The 19315-nt window shown below is 34.2% G+C and overlaps 1 protein-coding gene across 1 annotated transcript; it reads left to right on the top strand.

Moving 5' to 3' along the window:
* Positions 1-7104: 7104 nt before the first annotated feature.
* Positions 7105-19059, top strand: LOC131931103 (SNW domain-containing protein 1). The gene is made up of 14 exons (XM_059287811.1): positions 7105-7173; positions 12893-12962; positions 13144-13218; positions 13542-13703; positions 14633-14832; positions 14926-15030; positions 15220-15289; positions 15539-15604; positions 16030-16146; positions 16255-16396; positions 16672-16774; positions 17176-17299; positions 17476-17633; positions 17806-19059. The coding sequence occupies exons 1-14, from the start codon at positions 7157-7159 to the stop codon at positions 18020-18022; spliced, it is 1626 nt and encodes a 541-aa protein (XP_059143794.1). The 5' UTR covers positions 7105-7156; the 3' UTR covers positions 18023-19059.
* The last annotated feature ends 256 nt before the right edge of the window (positions 19060-19315 follow it).

Below are 19315 nucleotides of genomic sequence, written 5' to 3'. Positions count from 1 at the left end.
AGCAGACGAGTTAGGTACAATAGGTAGAAAACAATCAGATGCGAGATGCGAAACATCTTAAATACTTGTGTCGTTTGAGGTCTGTTCTAGGACTTTACAAATCAATCCTGTCCAGCGTATCTTCCGAACATTTTTCTCCGGGGGGGGGGGGGGGGGTACTTGATATTTCGAGGCGGGGGGGGCGGAGAACAATTTTCCAGGGTGGGGGGAGGGCAAACTGGTAAAAGTATATGTTTTCTATATAAATTCCACTTAGTTCGGAGGGCGGTGCTCTCCCTCTCTCCCCCCCCCCCCAATAGATGCCTGGAAGAAACTTTGATCCCGTCCTATTATTCATTGAATATGTACGTCATATTTTCTCCCCCCCCCCCCACCCACCACTCGCTTCTCTTTTCAAGTAGCACGTCGTTAAAACCAGTTCAGCCTCTTATAAATGTTTCAAATAGGTAATTAAAATGGCTTTTCTTTAAAATATTATAAATATTACCAAACTGTGTGAACCTGAACTATATATATATATATATATATATATATATATATATATATATATATATATATATATATATATATATATATATTCATTTTAAATTGTGAGGGACATTTTCAGACACGTCTATCTTCATTTTAACTGCTGTACTTCAAAACATTTTTCAGTTACTTCATTGATGGAGGGTGTTAATTTCTTACCATTGTGTGTTATTAACAGCGTTAACAAAATGGCAAAGTATCATGCGCATGTATGTACATGTAGCATGTAGGCTAGACCTAAATTATATTGAAAGTATGGTTTTGACACAGCGATTATCAAATTTAAAAGTAGATCTAGTTTTCGTGACGTTTCGCAGTAATTACATCAATATCATCTTACGTTGTTATTTATTCCAGAAATCAAAAGATAAGCAACTTTAAAAATGTACACCTTTAATGATCACTTGAGATAGGAATTTGAATAAAAGGCGCGTGATGCAATCAGACAATGCAATCCAATAAACGTCGCCATAATGGCAGTCAGGAGAAGCGAGATCAGGCCATTAAGCTGTCTTGAAACTAATGGCCCGACAGTTACTCAAGCTAGTCAGTCGTAGTCCTCACCAGCTGCATTTAAAGTCGCTGCACAATTTGGATATAGCCTCTTCAGCCGCTGCGAAAAAAAATTCTGGTGCAAAGTCATAAATCAGCTTTTAGGTGCCTTCTCTCACTCCCACCCCACACCCTCCGCCCCGGCTAACACATTGTAAACGCCTAACCTGCGTGGAGATTTGTGTTACGCGTAAGTACAGGAGGGTGGAGGTGGGGCTCTGGGTTTTGTGGGTGATCAAGTGCGTCAACGCGAGGTTGATTCGTTCGAAGCAACTAATTGCCCGCGTGGTGTGCTAGCGTCATTGAGTTCATTCGCTTTGAAATAAAATTGTTTTTATTTTCCTCTTGAGTACAATCAATGTCGTACTCACACAATTCAATGTCTTCAATAAAGGCAGTAAATTCACGAATAGAGCTACGCGCCTGTATCTGCATAGACTACTTGCATATATATACGTGTTAAATGTATGCAGGATATATATATATATATATATATATATATATATATATATATATATATATATATATATATATATATATATATATATATATATATATATATATATATATCAGGGGCGTAGCGAGGGGGGGGGGGGCGGGGGGTGCGGACCGCACCGGGTGACACCATTTAGGGGGGTGACACCAAGGCAAAAAATAGCAAAATATATAGAGAAAAACTTGAGGGGGGTGCAAATCGAAAGTTTGAGGGGGGGTGCAAATCGAAAACTTGAAAGTTTGTCCCCGGGAAGGGTCGCAACGCCTCTGGGGGGGGGGGGGGGGGTGACACCATTAAGTGCCGCACCGGGTGACACCCGACCTCGCTACGCCACTGATATATATATATATATATATATATATATATATATATATATATATATATATATATATATATATATATATACATATATATTGGCGGGAAACAATATTAAGGTTGGAAAAAATGTTGACCAACTATCCCTTCATATGCCCCATGTGTCTTGAGCACGAACGGGGTAACATGACGATCTCGAGGTGATGTATAACATGTAATATCAAAATGGACTGACTGAACAGAACTTAATTCTGACCAGAAGTGACATGCTACTGAATGTATCTTCCAAAAAATAGTATTCCTCCCTTCCTAGCATTGAGTGTGAAGTCAATTTTTAATTGAAAGTCCATCTGCAACGAGAAACAGCTTTAATCACAATATTTTTTTTCGTATGCACCTTTAAAACCAAAAAGACATTGTTGTTGTTTTAAAGGTCAATTTTTTAAACCTATTGGTATCACCTTTTTATCGGCGGCTGTGTTCCTTTTAGACTATTTTCTCGGGGGGGGGTGTCATTTAAAACTCTCGGGGGTATGTAGGCGCATTTAAATTTTCATGGGGTGAGCGACCACTGTTTAAATTATATATTCTTTAAAGAGATGTCTGAAGAACTCTGACAGAGGGTTTAAGAACTAGGAGACGAGTGTTGGAATACCCAGCGCCGGATACCCAATACGCCACAGCGGATGACGAAGGTTAACTGTCAGAATGCAACTTATTCGGTCTCAGCTTCTCTTTGGCACTCACATTTTAGACAGTAGACAGCAAGTACAGTGAGTAAAGGGATAGTTTGGTCAGCACTATATCCCCCCCCCCCCAACTTTACTTTCCCTTACGTGCACATCAGAGCTGGGTGGACTCTGGGACGAATTCCAAGAAGCTAGATACGATGCAGAACTCTAAATACCTGGTCTTACACCTGTCTTTGCTATCGTTTCCAGAAAGAAAGAAAAATGTTTTAAATAACAATACATATTAATTTGAAATTTAAGTAAATGACTAAGAAATGTTGATTCTAATAACATTCTAAAACTTCTCTCCATACCTCTCTAACCAGCGTTGAAAAAAAACTGTCTGTGTTATAGGTATAGACATTGTATTATTAAAGTTACAGCGCTGTTAGTCCGAATCCAATAGATGGTCAAAGCTGGGCCATGTATAGATGTACGAACTTAGTGTTATATTTTTGTGTGTGATCAGTCATACCGATACAATAAAGTATATTAGCCTATAGTTCACATCCCACATTGGTTTGTTTTCCTTGGAGGCCCTTTAAAAAAAAAACCCAGAAAACTTTGTTTTCTACAGCCTTAGGACTAAATAATTACAGAGTTTACCTTACTGGCAATAAATAACAAGATGATTACTAGATCTTTTAATCCTAGATAAATCATTGTATTTCTTAGACTACGGAGTTATTTAAAAACGACTTCACGATTTTTGCCTTCTTCCCCCTTCATAAGAGCTTTCCAGACGTCTCTGTCCTGGGCTAGTCTCTACAACTGTCCCCGGGTGTATCCAATCTTCTTGGTGTCTTCTTCCAGTTCAGTCTCTAGATCTTTCTTGGTCTGCCTCTCCTCCTCCTGCCCTTTGGATGACAGGTAAGGGCCTGTCTTGTTATGCTGGATACAGGCTTCCTGGGTGTGTTACCAATCTAATTCCATTTTCTCTGGAGGAACTCTACTTCAGTTGGCAGTTGATTTGTTCGTCGCCATAGAACATCATTTCTGATGATTTTAGGCCAGCGAATTCGCAGGACCTTTCTGGGGCATGCATTTATAAATGATTGCATTTTCTTCTTATTTATAGCAGTTATTCTCCATGTCTCAGCTCCATAGAGTAAAACAGGTTTTACTAGTGTGTTGAAGGTCCGGATTTTTATTCCAAGGGTTAAATCTCCAGAACCCCAAACATTTTAGTTGGTTGAAGACTGCTCTTGCCTTGCCCGTCCTTATTTTATTTTTATGTCTGCTTCTGTCCCACCCTGCTTATCAACAATACTTTCAAGGTAGGTGAATCTATCCACTTCTTCTAGGGCTTCTTCTGCCAATGTTATAGGGTTGCTGTTTGATGCATTGCCTTTGAGAACTTTACTTTTCTCTCTTTGAATATTCAGGCCCAGAGATGGTTTTATCTTGCATTTGCTGTTGTGTGTGAGAAAGAAGGGCCAGGTCGTCATCCAGTGGCCTATATCCCAGGAGGGACGACAGGCAAAATAACTAACCCCCTTGATAAAGTCACATACCCTCACACATTAAGTCAGTGTTTCTTTAAGACTATGTTCGCCGGGGGGGGGGGGGGCTTGATATTTTCTCCGGGGGGACGGGACTAATTTTTCCGAGAGGGGGGGGGGCGGACATTGGTAAAAGTATATATTTTCTATATAAGTTCCATTTCGTTCGGGGGGGGGGGGGGCGTTGAATTTTTCGGGGGAGGGGGGCGTAGACTTTTTTTTGGGGGAGGGGAAGCCCCCCACCCCACCCCCGAAGAGGTGCCTGGAAGAAACTCTGAATTAAATCTGTATCCTACCCCTTTTGTGTGACGTCATTTACAAGCTGAGAGGTAAAACGATAGTATTTTTCTATGTAGATCTATGCCGACTGTTATTTTGTTTAAAGATTAGCCTAACGAGATGTGAACTACAACAACTTATATTCTTAGCACAAAAGCTTTCTCTAGAAATTCGAATTTTTTTCTTAATTTATATTTTTTATGGCCTCCCGTGAGAAAGTATGGAGTAGTCTGTAAAGCCATTAAATAATTTAATGACTTAAAAAATGCAATACAACCCAACTCGCGGGCTATTAAGCTTTAGAGCAGCGGTTCTGAGCTTTTGATATAGTGGCTACACGTTTTAAATAAACCGGTAGTGATCTCCCCTAAACTTTCTCGAATATTCTTATATAAAACAACAGGGGATGGTAACTGGGGATATAGTTATGATTTTTAATCCATTTTAAATACTGAAACTTTTAAAAATAGAATAGAATCTCAGTAAAAAACAATTGCGCACCAAGCGAACGCCTAATAAAGGTGTGTATAATAGTGCGCAATAGTATTAGTACTTAATAAATTTACATTAGTTTTTTGAGAAATCGGAAGTAGCGTAAATTACTACTTCCGGTCAACGGAAATTAATCAAAATTTAACAGAAGGTAGAGAATTAGATCTTTTACTTACATGTGAAATTTCATTTATCTATCTGAAATAGTACTCAAGTTATAGGCTTTTGAAAAATTCAAAGTAGAAAAAGTACCACTTCCGGTTGTCGGAAATCGCTCAAAAGTTGATACGGATCTACGATTTTGATATAATACTTATATATGAAATTTCATCAACCTAGCTGTAACGGTACTCAAGTTATCGGGTTTACACACGGACACACAGACACACACACAGACACACACACACACACACAGACATACGGACAAGATTGCAAAATTATGTTTTTCCGTATCAGTGACGTGTAAAACGTCGAGATTTGTAAAAATCTCGATTTTTTTTTGCACGATTACAATACTTTCTCTATACTACGTATATACGAGAAAGTAAAAAAACAGCTTTTTGTGATTCGTTTGTCAGAAATGTGACATAGCATATATTTTTAATTAATACGAACAAAAATTACGAAACAATTACTTTTTCGTTATGTTTATTTTAATTTTAGGACTTTAGAGTGTCGGATTTTATGGGGTAGTGTAGTTTTTTTGACTTCGTGTGTAGTGTTTCTTCCAGACATTTATCTCCGGGGGGGGGGGGGGCACTTTAAATTTTCGGGGAGGGGGGGGCGGACACTGTTTAAAGTATATATTTTCTATATAAATTATATAATTTCATTTCGTTCGAGGGGGGGGGGGGGCGGTAGAATTTTTTCCCCCGAAGAGATGCCTGGAAGAAACTCTGTTCGTGTGACGACAGGGGTGGGGAGTTTTTAATCAGCTGAAACAGCGATACGTGATTTTGATTTTTGGACGATTCTGTTTACTGTAAAAAACACAATGATACAATCACAAGCTTAAAACTTAGGATAGGCGATAAATCTAGCGTAGAGTAAGGTACACTGGTATAAGAAAAGAGTTACCGTTTTATTTTGGTAAATCAAACCGGAGTTTCTTCCAGGCATCCTTTCGGAAGGGGGGGGGGGCTCAAGAAAAACTACCGCCCCCGGGGTGCAAATCGAAAAGTTTGGTCCCCGGGCGCCGGGAAGGGTCGCTACGCCTCTGCCCCCCATCCCCCGGAAATAAGGGCTATTCTTTTTTTTAATTTAGTAATAAAACAGATCATAGTGTATAGTTACCTCACAGTTACAAATACTATGGACGTTTCAACCCAAGGTTTTCGTCAGCACACAACAGTGTGGTTACAGACTGGAAAGAAAAGACAAACAGGAACACAATTTTGGACTTAGCTCGACAGTGAAAACACTTCTTGTCTAAATGCCACGTATTAACTTATATAATAAACTATTGTTTATAATTTTATCATCAAAATATGATTATAATATATGATATTATTTTTACAAGCTATTATTTTATTATTTTACTTGCTTCCTCTGTCTATAATGTTTTTGTCGTCAGGGATCGAAACTGGCACGCGAAATTTCGACAATTTCTAAATGACCAATTTATCCAAATCTTGGCACGAGAGTTAAGACACGATGACAATGCAATCAGACATCAAATTAGACTTATTTTGGTTGATTCTTAATTTTTTAAATTATTAATTAAAAAATATAATGCACTATTTGCAGCGCTATACGCACATTTTTCATTTTATTTGGTGCGCAGTTGATTTTAGTTAGTCATGCAACTCTATTGTATTAAAATGTTAAATAACTGAAAAATGCATAAACAACGTATTAATAAGCTTTTATTTAATTATGTACTAAAAATGAGAAAATAACTGATTTTATTTTAACATAAAATGATAAACTACTATTTAAATACCCAAAAATTAAAGCGTGGGTCGTTTCTTAAATTCTAGCAAAGGTATTTAGTACATAATAGCGACCCAAGCTTTTCATGTTAGTTATTTAAATAGGAGTTCAATATTATATATATAAAGAAAATCATTTATTTTTCTCTTTTTTAGTGCATAGTTAGATCTATATAAAAGCTTGTTACAAATGTTATTAATACGTTTTTATGCATTAAAAAAAAAACTAGATCTCTAGATCTCTATCTAGCACTCTTCTGTTCAGAAAGTCCAATAATAAAAAGCAGTCAACAGCGCCTTCTGCTGGAGAAAGATTTATAACTTTTCAAGATGGCTACTCTTTCCAGGTTTGTAAACTCGTAAACTAGCAGTTAAATCAACATAAGTTGTTTACTATCATAGTGGGAGTTACACGTGTATGCAAATTACATGTGCTGCAAATTTTTCTCTAAAACAAACATCTACTTAGTCAATTTTCGTTAGTGACTATTTAAAAATTATAATTAATTACAAAAGAAAAGTCGACGCACTCGACTCCTGCTTCTGACCGTGGTGGACGGTAAAACTCCATTTTAGCGTATTTTATTCCCCGCTTCACGTTCACCTCCGGTTGAGCGTATTTTATTATAAATACAACCGAAACACACAAAAACATCAGTAAAACATTGGGGAGAATGTTTACACCGGTGTCTGAAAATAGAATCTTCTTTAAAAAAGGGGTGTTAGGTTACCGATAGTTAACTAAATACACACATGGCTGGCTAATGTCAATGCTAACCCTGTCCCTAACCCCAACCCTGGTCCAAAATTACGCCTAACCCTAATTTCTAATCATAAAATTAGTCGCGATTACAATACTACTACACTGTAGTTAGTCTCATATAAATTCAAATTTCTTCAAATTATAAAAAGAATAGCATATAATTGTAGAGCTTTAAAAATGCAATCCAACAGTACCAATTTTATTAATTGAGCATAATCGGTTGATTAAATATAATTTTTTTAGTGTCGCAAATAAAATATATAGAAACGCGACCAAAAACGCAGGTAAAAAGTCAAATTCACTTGTTTTAAAGCTAGTAAGCAAGAAAAGACATGATTCTTTCTTACTATTGAAATCAGTTTGCTTATACCTACATTTTTTTACACCAAGGTGAAAGTAAATAGTTTATATAAATTTATAAAATGCCATTTATATAATTTATTGTATGTTTTGTGATGAATTTTCAATTGGAAAATACCGCATTTGGAAGCAGAAAGGTAAATTCTACAGAACAGATGTTGTTTGGAATGTTATAGATTATAGATCTAGGCCTATATCAAAATGTTTGTTTAATAAAATTCAATTAGAGTCCACCCATTTCTGATGGGTACCTGATATACATTGGGGAAATTAAAGGTAAAAAGTAAAGGCGGCTGTGAATATCGCTGACCACACGGACAATCACTTTATATGCCGAGGTCAAGAAACATGAACTCTACTTCATCTGCCAAATAGATTGCTTTGTCTACAGAGGAATCTTAATTAATGTTTACAGGGGCCTAATAAAATTGAGTTATGTTTGTAAAAACATTAGGCCTAAGCTTTAAAAACTTATTTTGGTCAGTATCGGAAAAAATAAAAATCTTTTCGACTAAATGGGTTGAAAAAAGCTTTGAATTTGTTTCATTGTTTGTTCTTTATTATATCTTGTAGTATTTAGAATTGAAGCTTTCTTTCTTAATTACAAGTTGTATTAATTTCAAACCTTAATGTAATTTCTTTTTAATTCAGTATTAGCCTAAATGTAAGGTAGGCTACAGAATTCAGATATTACCTATGGTTTTGTGGTTTTATATGTTTATAACATTTGTATTTATGAAATGACCTGATGAAGTTATCAAGCAAGCTGTTTTATTATTATTTTAATAGGCCTGCAAGTTATAAGTACAAAATATAGATATCTAATCACTAGATCTAGGTCTAAGTTTAAGAAAAAACTACCAAAAGGGTTTGAAATACTTAAATATAGTACTAAAAGTAGCTATGTTTTGAAAAAAAAAATATCTTAAACTGGAGACATTCAATTTAAAAGTCATTATAAAAACTCCACGATCTAGATTTATTTCTAGATCTAGATCTCTAGTAGGAATACAGATTTAGAGGCTTTCCCATCAGTATCAATGTACTATCTTAGCTATGTGGGAGGTCAGTACGAGTTCACTGGGAAAAAAATCGGATCTGCCGTAGGGGGGTGGGTTTAGTGCGCAAATGCTCCTGACCGATTGCCAAAAGGTACAGAAATTCTAAAGATACATTTTAAAAGAAAAATGGACGGCTGAACTGCAGTTATCAAAATATCTGTGTAAGTAGAAGTATAAATAATAATATTTTACACAAATATAGCTGTCTTTTGCTAAATCTAGCTCAATTTCCACGAAAATCGCATCCGGTCGCAATAATTTTTATATCAGCTTGTCGGCCATTCAACGATCTATCACGTGTAGCAGACGCCAAACAGATTTACCAGTATGGTATTGCGCGAATGCTATTTTTAGCAACAGTGCCGAGACGCGATCGAAAAAAACGAACTAGAAAGTGGCCATAAAAAAGCGGGTCAGGGGAGGTAATTCAACTCGCGTTATGAGACTAGCTATACACTGGTATCTATGATTAGTATTTCTCGCTAACTTGGAGGCGTGGTCGGTTGCTAACAACAATATGGCGTCCGGACCGGACGCTTGACTTCCGACGATTTTTTGGCCAAATTCCAGAGACCTTCTACTAATTAGTTTTTAAAATGTTTACCACGCGCAAAATGGCAGGACTTTCACGTTATAACAACAAGCTATAGGTGGCAGGGCTATATATGCCAGAAAAGCATTTTAAAATTTGCGTTGGAGAATGAAGGCTAAATTTAAAAGTTGGTTTCATCAAAAATACTAGAACTTTTTAAATATCGATTTCCATATTACAAAATTGATTTCCTTAGTAAAGCATTATTAGTTTTATCAGTCTATGAAAAAATAAATCAAATATCGTCAACCGTTTTTTTATAAGACCAGCCGCGAAAATGACAACCAAATTTTTTTTGAAAAAAAAACCACGTGACCACTATTTGGAGATCACTAGTGAGGAACTCTTGTGCATGGCCACTTAAAAAGTCTAACCTGATTTGTGGTTTTCTTTACCTTCAAGGGTTAGAAGAGTTGTCATGGAGAGATGTGTTGGACATGGCAGTTATTGACAATAAATATTAAATTAAGTAATTTAGTTTAAAAAGAACTAAAAACTCCAAAGTTATTGCCTAATGGATTAAATATGGATGTCTATTATTCAGTGGTCATGTTTAAATTGATAATTGCGTAAATTCTAGATTTAGTGAGAAAAACTACTATAATCATCCAAATTTAGAATATTGAATGTGCAATGTTCATGTGTCAGTTAGGATTTTCTTGGCAATGGGTGAAGTACGTAAACGTAACTCACAATTGCAAGGCGGTTAAGTTTGTATTGTTACAAGTATCTCCCACGCATGATACTATAAATAGTAGTATTTCTCGCTAACTTGGATGCGTCGTCGGTTGCTAACAACAATATGGCGCCCGCACCGGACGTTTGATTTCCGGCGATTTTTCGGCCAAATTCCAGAGACCTTCAACTAATTACATTTAAAAATGTTTACCACGCGCAAAATGGCGGGATTTCCGTGTCATAACAACAAACCATAAGTGGCAGGGTTAGATGTGCCAGAAAAGCATTTTAAAATTTGGTTTGGAAAACGGAGGCTAAATTCAAAAGTTGGTTTAATTAAAATTAATAGAATTTAAAAAATATCAACAGTGTAGGTACAGAAATGAGCGAGAACGTAAAGCATTATTAGTTTTATCAGTCTATGAAAAAAGAAATCAAATATTGTGAGCTGTTTTTTTATAAGACCGGCGTCAGTATCACAACCAATTTATTTTTATTTTTTAAAAACCACGTGACCGCTATTTGGTGATCACTAGTGAGGAAGTCTTGTGCATGGCCACTTAAAAAGTCTAACCTTATTTGTGGTTTTCTTTAGCTTCAAGCTTAAGAAGAGGTGTCATGGAGAGATGTGTTGGACATGGCAGTGATTGACAATAAATATTAAATTAACTAATTTAGTTTAAAACGAACTAAAAACTCCAAAGTTAGTGCCTAATGGATTAAATATGGATGTCTATTATTCAGTGGTCATGTTTAAATTGATAATTGCGTAAATTCTAGATTTAGTGAAAAAAACTAATAAATAGGGGCCTAAACATTTATGAATTCACAATGACCCCAAAACTGAGGCCAACACAATTTCAAATAGCTATTGCCCGAGCTATGAAGTATTCTGATAATTAAAGTCAATGTGAACTCTCGTTGAACTCGCGACTGTGTAAGGATCTTTCTCCCCCGAGCTATGAAGTATTCTGATAATTAAAGTCAATGTGAACTCTCGTTGAACTCGCGACTGTGTAAGGATTTTTCTCCCGCTGATGATCACGCGATTTTTAATTGGAACAGATCTAATGCTTTTTTATGGTTTTTTTTTACCTTTTCTAATTACAATAAACCCATTCATAAAAAAATAAGTAGATCTAGCTCTAATCCTAGTATTTTCCTAATGTTTTTGTGTGTTTCGGTTGTGTTTATAATAAAATACGCTCAACTGGAGGTGAACGTGAAGCGGGGAATAAAATACGCTAAAAGGGAGTTTTACAGTGGTGGACTGATGAGCTACTTCGGTATGTTGATTCTAGGCTTCTGCCGTCTAGATCTACAATCTAGATCTATGTGTTAATTTTTAGCAGAGAAGACTACAAAAAATAGTTCTAGATCAGCTACAGAGCAATACAAATCATACCCCCCCCCTGAAAAAAATGGAATTTATATAGCAAATATATACTTTTGGCGGGGGGGGGCGGCATATGTCCCCGGGCGCCGACCTTAGGGGAGAGCCAAAATGGGTTGAAAAAACAAAATGAAAGTTTGAGGGGGGTGCAAATCAAAAGTTTGAGGGGGGGGTGCAATTTTGGGGGTTGTATTTGCAATTATTTAACTAATACACCATTTTTCTGGGCTGATTTGTGGTATTGATTATCTTATAATGCAACATGCTTTTATTGGGCCTAAACTTAAGTGCTCATTGTTTTTGGGAATATTTTCCCAAATATTTGTCATTAGTCATTTATCTTTTTTTAATGGTAAAAAATGGCATGTCCTCTATGCCCATGTTTTACTACTGGTACTGAATTATTTATATTCCTGTTTTTTTTCACATGCTTAACTTGAATAGATTTGCATGTAGTAAACACCAGGAAAAGTATTTACCAGACAAAGTACAAGACTAGGTATGATTTTGCTAGACTTGCTCCAGATTCTGGATACACCACCTGAAAATAATGAGACAGTACTATTTTTTGCACCATTTATAGTTATGGGAAAAAATGTTGCAAGGAAAAATATAGAATAAATTATGAAGTAATTATTTTGTCCTGTCAAAAACTTTATTTTATATCATGGAGATGTTCTTGTCATGTAGGCAATTGTTTGCATATGACAAGAAAAACAACTAACTTTTTAAGCAAAATTTTGTTACGTCCCCTAAAAGATTAAATACATTTAATCTACAAAAGTAAGACATGGTAATTTTTTAATCTTGCCTTTGAGTTAATCCTGGCCCAGCGCTGTTGGTCAGTTGTTTTTAGGTTTTTTCTTGTTTTTTGGTCTGAGCTAATGTATTTTGTAACTGTATAACTATAGTTACAAATACCTAATAATTATTTAGACCTTAAATTTATAACTTAGCTGTGATACAGGTTCAATCAAGAAATAGTTTAAGCTAAATTTAATTATATGTAATGTATTGTGTATCAAACTGATATAAATGTAGCAAAACATTGATCACTTACACTTACAATACCTCAGTTACCATTAAGAGATAATGCCTTTAATTTGCAATAAGTATGGTTTTTTTTTTTTGCACTGGCCTATATGTTTGATTCTTTTAAGAGATTACTTAAAAGCCTAGTTTGTCTTTTACAATAAAAATATTTGTTACATACTTACAGCATATTACCAGCACCAGTGCAGAGATTTGATAGGGAAGATGAAGAAAAGCAGTACAGGGCCCAAATGCAGGTCATCATTATTTTTAAATAGTTTTAACTTTTCTAAAATGTATATAGCTCTACTTACCCAATTTATAGTTTTAGTATTTGAAGAATAAAAACTAAAAATATAAAAATTTAAACAATATTGAAAGCCTTAAAAAATGTCACTTATATTAGCATTGTTTTAATAAATATTTGTGTATGTATAGGTGTTACCTGTTACTAGCAACCGAACTGCTCCTCCTTATGGTCACAGAAAAGGTTGGGTTCCCAGAACACCAGAGGTATGCCTGAATTCTTTATTTACTCATATATGATAATACAGTACAAGAATCACATTGTCTTAAAGATTGATACTTTTTTATAGTATTATAACCTCGACCCTAATAGCATTCTCTTAATTAAACATCGTGTTGTCCTTAAAAATTATACACTGCTTAGCTTTTTAAACATAAAAATTATTTTAAATTTTTTTTCTGTTAAATCATATTTATATCCAGATGTCAACTAAGCCAATTTTCTATTTAAAATGTTTATATTTATTTTTGAGCAGCAGCTCAGTTAACCTGTCAGAGTTTAATATTTCTATTGTATGTTCACACCTTAGGACTTTGGAGATGGTGGTGCCTATCCTGAAATTCCAGTTGCTCAGTATCCCCTGGGAATGGGGAAAAAACAGACTTCTTCAAATGCCTTGGCTGTTCAATTAGATGCTGAAGGAAAAATAAAATATGATGCGATTGCTAGGCAGGGACATGGTAAAGATAAAGTAAGATGTTTCTTTTTTTTTTCATGGTATACTTATTATAGAACCTTTTCAGTGAAATACCGTAAGTTGCTAGAAGGCATAAAAATAATATTAAATCATTAATCCATGGGAATGAATATTAACATTGCATACAAATTTTATAGTGTGAGGCAAAGCATTACATGTTCAATAAATAGTTCAAAAGGAAATGTGTAATTTGAAATACATTAAAAGATAAGTATTTAAGAGAAGTACATGAAAACTTTTTATTTTACTTGGTTGGTTCTTTAAATTCTTCTTAGACACATTTGTTACTGAATTATTTATATTCCTGGTTTTTTCACATGCTTAACTTGAATAGATTTGCATGTAGTAAACACCAGGAAAAGTATTTACCAGACAAAGTACAAGACTAGGTATGATTTTGCTAGACTTCTCCAGATTCTGGAAACATGTTAATATTTTAAAATAGTGATCCTTTTTTTTTCACAATCTAAATTTGTGATCACATGACAAAATATCTCAGGACAAAATATTTCAAAGTAAAGTTAAAGAATTTAAAAGGCTGTTATTTTATTCAGTCACAAAATTTATTATTGATCCATCTTGTAAATATTCTTGTCAATATCCTCATTCTAGCTACACTAAACTACAATAAAGTCTGATTTAAATCTAAGCAGCTGAAACTACAAACTTTTACACAAAAAGAAGAATCAGAGAAAAAGATATTTTTTGGTTTAATTTTTAACATCAAACACTCTCACACATGCATAGCCATATTGGTTATCACAGAAACACAACATAGCTGTTGTATCAACTTATTTATAATATAAATGTATGGTCTAGAGACGTCACAAGGTAAAAGTAGATTAAACTTAGTTGAAAATTGAAGTAAACTGTAATATTTCTAAAGTTTGAACTTATATATATTTTATATTTTATTACAACAGGTGATTCATTCACGTCCTCAAGATCTTCTGCCTAAACCAATAGATGATGATGATCCCTCATTACAAAAGCCTTCTGAAGAGGCTGTTGAAGAAACCACAGAAAAGACCAGATTAGCATTGGAAAAGTTGGTTTCTGTAAAGATCAGTGCTGCGATGCCAGTGAGGCATGCAGAGAAACAAGCACCAGCTCAGTATATTAGGTAATTTCTTAGGTTTCATTTGTGTTTTGATACCTCATTCAAAACTGTTCTAAATTGATTAATAAATATTTTCATACTTGTCACATCAATTAGGTACACACCATCACAACAAGGAGTAGCATTTAACTCAGGTGCTAAACAGAGAATTATTAGAATGGTTGAAGCACAGAAAGATCCTATGGAGCCTCCTAGATTTAAGTAAGAGGATTTAGATTTTCCATCAGTATATAGTAATTTTCCATTGGGAGATTATAGTTGAGGATCTGTGTTCCACAATGAGTAAAGAGGACTAAGTTTGATTTTATAGTGTCTAGGTTATATAATTCACATATTGATTTATTTTATCTTATAGCATGGTTTATATTTTTGAAAATGTGTATATTCCAGAGTCAATAAGAAAATTCCTAGGGGACCCCCTTCTCCTCCAGCACCAGTGATGCACTCACCAAACAGAAAAGTTTGTACATGTCATGATCCTAACTTGCTCTGTCTTGTCTGGTATTTAAACATTACATACAGCTTACACTTCCCTTAATGGATATGTTACTTTACATCAGATGCATTTAACCACTTATTTATCAATGTACTTAAACTATACTTTTTTTGTTGTTGTTATAATAGTATTTAAAAATTGTAAAAAGTTATAAAGAAAAGTTAAACTGATGTTGTAAATTTTGTGTTTGTAGAAAAGTATTGTCATTTTCAGGTGTCAGTTAAAGAACAACAGGACTGGAAGATACCTCCTTGCATTTCAAACTGGAAAAATAATAGAGTAAGCATGTTTATTGTTTTACAAATTCAAAGCTTTGTTTTTATGTACTATTGAGATTTGTTGACATTTTGGTTTAGCTAAAGGATGGTTAAAACTTGTGAAAAAATTGTTGTGGGGGATAAGAGTAAAATAGTAAAGAGTAAGTTACCTGGTTTTTTCACATGCTTAACTTGAATAGATTTGCATGTAGTAAACACCAGGAAAAGTATTTACCAGACAAAGTACAAGACTAGGTATGATTTTGCTAGACTTGCTCCAGATTTTGGGAACATTTTATCATTAAAAATAGCACAACTACATTTTTCGAAACCATATTAATTTATTATTGAACAGTTAAGGGTTTTAGGTATATTTTTTAAATATTTGAAAATAGCGCTGGTCAAATAAATGTTTGCACAATTATTTAGTGATGCTTTTTATATTAGGGTTACACAATACCTCTAGACAAGCGTCTAGCAGCTGATGGCAGGGGGCTTCAGGGTGTTCACATCAATGAAAATTTTGCCAAATTAGCAGAAGCCTTATACATAGCAGATAGAAAGGTAATCAGTTTTTATTTATTGATGGATTATTTATTTTCATTTCTTATCATACTCAATAGTAGGTGGTAGTTAGGAAATTACTAATAAGTCTTTCTCTTTTGAACAAAGGCCAGAGAGGCTGTGGAGATGAGAGTGAATTTGGAAAAGAATAAAGTAAAAACTATTAAGGAGAAAAAAGAACAAAACTTGAGACAGTTGGCCCAGAAAGCCAGGGAGGAACGAGCAGGCATTCGCAGAGAGGATGTTGGAGGTAAGAGATCACCACTTTTATTATCACTTGTTTAATATTCAACTGGTTTATTTTCACTTGCTCAGTTTGTGGTAGCTTTGTATAGTTAACACAGCGACTTAAAGTTTTGGTCAAAGTACTTGTCTTGGCAGCAATTCCATAGACTAATTCCAAAAATTATAAACATTTTACTGTTCTATCTCTAGTTAATTTGAATTTTTTTAATGTATCTGTATAAAAAATATTGTAGTTAACAGATGAGTTTTTTTCTAAAGAGTTTTAACATAACTTCTTAGATAAAGAAGATACTGCTGCTGCTGAGAGAGATGACTTAAGGAAAGACAGAGCGAAGGAAAGACAAAGAGAGAGAAACATTGCTAGAGCTGCACCAGATAAACGGTACCTAATTTATGTAGATGCAATTTTTATTTGTTGTTTCCTTTGAATTGAGCTTATCATAACCCTGGTTTTTTCACATGCTCAACTTGTGGTAGGTTTGTGTGTAGTAAACACCAGGAACATTAACTCCAGACAAAGTACAAGACTAGACTTATTCTAAGCTTGCTCCAGATTCTGGAAACATTACAATTCTTAAAAATAAAAATTACTCAGCTTTACTTAGAAACACCTTGACACAAATTAGCAATGTCACTGCTACTCATCATAACATTTTGTAAACTGCTGACATAATTATGACAATTATATCCTTTGACTTTGTCCTCTCAGTGCTAAATTAGTATTATTTTGTCATTTCACTTTTAAAATGATGAATATATTAAAGAATTAAATTTCTTGTACAGAAATCGACTACAGAGAGACAAAGAAAGAGATATTAGTGAAAAAATTGCACTTGGAATGCCCAACCCAGGAGCTGGGGGTAGCAGGGAAACTCAGTTTGATCAGAGGCTTTTTAATCAATCCAAGGTTAGCCATTTTCCCCCCTACTCTTATAGTTAATGACCATATGAAGTTTGAAAGTGTTCAGTTTTAAGGTGTGTATGAAATTAGAGCTATAGATCATTAAATGCCCATAGCTTTGTGGATTGTCCAATTTTATATGCTCACTTATTGTCAATGAAATTTCTTATTTTCTACTTTAGGGCATGGATAGTGGTTTTGGTGACGATGAAGCCTACAACGTATATGACAAACCATGGCGTGTAGAAGGAACTATTTCCAAGTCCATTTATCGCCCATCTAAGAATTTAGACAATGATCTTTATGGTGATGACCTAGAAACAATAATGAAGCAGAAGAGGTATGGTGCACATTTGTTTCTACTGTCAGGCACATTATTTCTACTATCATACATACTAACTGTTTAAGAATCAAAGTAACGTTATTAAGAAAAAGAAAATTGATGTGTTATATTAAGCAAATTAATATTTAAGGTTTTATATATCTAATATCAAACGAACATTGTCAATCAGGTTTGTTCCTGACAAAGACTTCGAAGGCACAGACAGGAACCGCAGGCGAGAAGGGCCAGTTCAGTTCACCAAAGATGTTGAGGAAGATCCTTTCAATTTGGATAGGTTTATTACGGAGGCTAAGAAGGGTCAAAAGAGGTCGGCAGCAGATGAATCTCGATCATCAAGAGATTATGATAGCAAAAGTAGTAGCAGCAACAAGAAGCGGAGAGAATGAGATGTTTTTTTTACCGATATGTTTTGTCTTATTGCTGAGGTCGAACATTACATTGATGTGTTAATTTAGTACAAATGATGTTGTTTTCACTTTGGCTGTTGCTCCATTTAAAGTTTATTCTCATCTGTACAAATCTCAGTACATTATGATCATGTAAATACTGTCTGATTTTTAATTGTAAGAATGCACTTGAGATATATTTTTGAATGAAAATGAGGACACAGTTATAGAATAACTTGTTATAAAGTTAATATTTTGAATGTAGCATTAACACAATTGATATGAGGGCATCAGTGAGACTTTTTATTGCATTCCCTATTTGTTCTGGGTGAAACCACAATTTTTAATCTGTTGTTAGTGGTTTCTTAAGGAAATAGTATGTTTGCAAATGAGTACCAACTTAATGATGTTAAGTCTTTATATTTTTTATTAAAAAGGAAGCTAATTTAAGAAATTTAAATCATTTAAACAAGTCATTGTTTAAAAGACTTTGATTCCTTTTTGCTTATGGCTGTAAACGCCTGTGACTTAAGATAATGAATACATTCTAATTAAAAATTAATCTGTCATGTGCCAGGTGCAAGAATATTTCCAGAGCTATTATTTAAATCTCAACCTTTTTAGAAGGTACATACATTTTAAAAAAAACTATTGAAAACAGCTGATTTAGTCTCCTAATTTCAATCTTTCTACTGAAGCAGTTTAATACAAGACTCCATACCACATCACATGTCGAATTAGTTATGCTTGATAAATGCTGTATTTTTGTTATTCATAAAACTGAATTCAAATTCCCTAAAGAACCATTTCTATTTTAGTAAATGTTGAAAGCCATCTGCCTGATTCAGGCAAGGTAAATATAACTCCAAAGGCTGATAAAGGTCAAACACAGGTTAAAATTCTGTTTGGTAAACTATTAAATAAAAACTCAAAAGATTTTCTTACTTGTTAACAGATATTGAGAGCTTAGAAAAATATATAAATTCCCTACAGACATTGTATGAATAGTTCTTGTAAATAAAATGTATAACATTCAATGCCCTCTTGTTTCTTTCACCATTTTCACTATTTTCAGTGTAATATTTTAAAATTTAAATTAACAGTTTTTCTTGATTTGATTACTAATAAACAAGCACATCATTTATTAATAATATGGAAGTGAATATTTATTGGGCCTTAATAAATAAAATATGGATTGGCATTTTTATTAAAAATGCCAATCCATGCATTTCTATTTACTATTTAAATATATAAACAAAACTGCCGTTAACCCATGCGCTCAGATATAATTGT

This window comes from Physella acuta, unplaced genomic scaffold (assembly GCF_028476545.2).
Source record: "Physella acuta isolate Inbredline_101_S28 unplaced genomic scaffold, ASM2847654v3 ptg001891l, whole genome shotgun sequence".
Taxonomy (NCBI): domain Eukaryota; kingdom Metazoa; phylum Mollusca; class Gastropoda; family Physidae; genus Physella; species Physella acuta.
Note: the sequence above shows the minus strand (reverse complement) of the source record. Positions and strands in the feature narration are given on the sequence as shown.

Excerpts from the sequence above, each read along its gene's own strand:
- LOC131931103 (XM_059287811.1), top strand. Across the intron at positions 13,704-14,632 it reads AGGGACATGGTAAAGATAAA|GTGATTCATTCACGTCCTCA; the intron begins GTAAGATGTTTC and ends TTATTACAACAG. Across the intron at positions 15,031-15,219 it reads ATGGAGCCTCCTAGATTTAA|AGTCAATAAGAAAATTCCTA; the intron begins GTAAGAGGATTT and ends TGTATATTCCAG.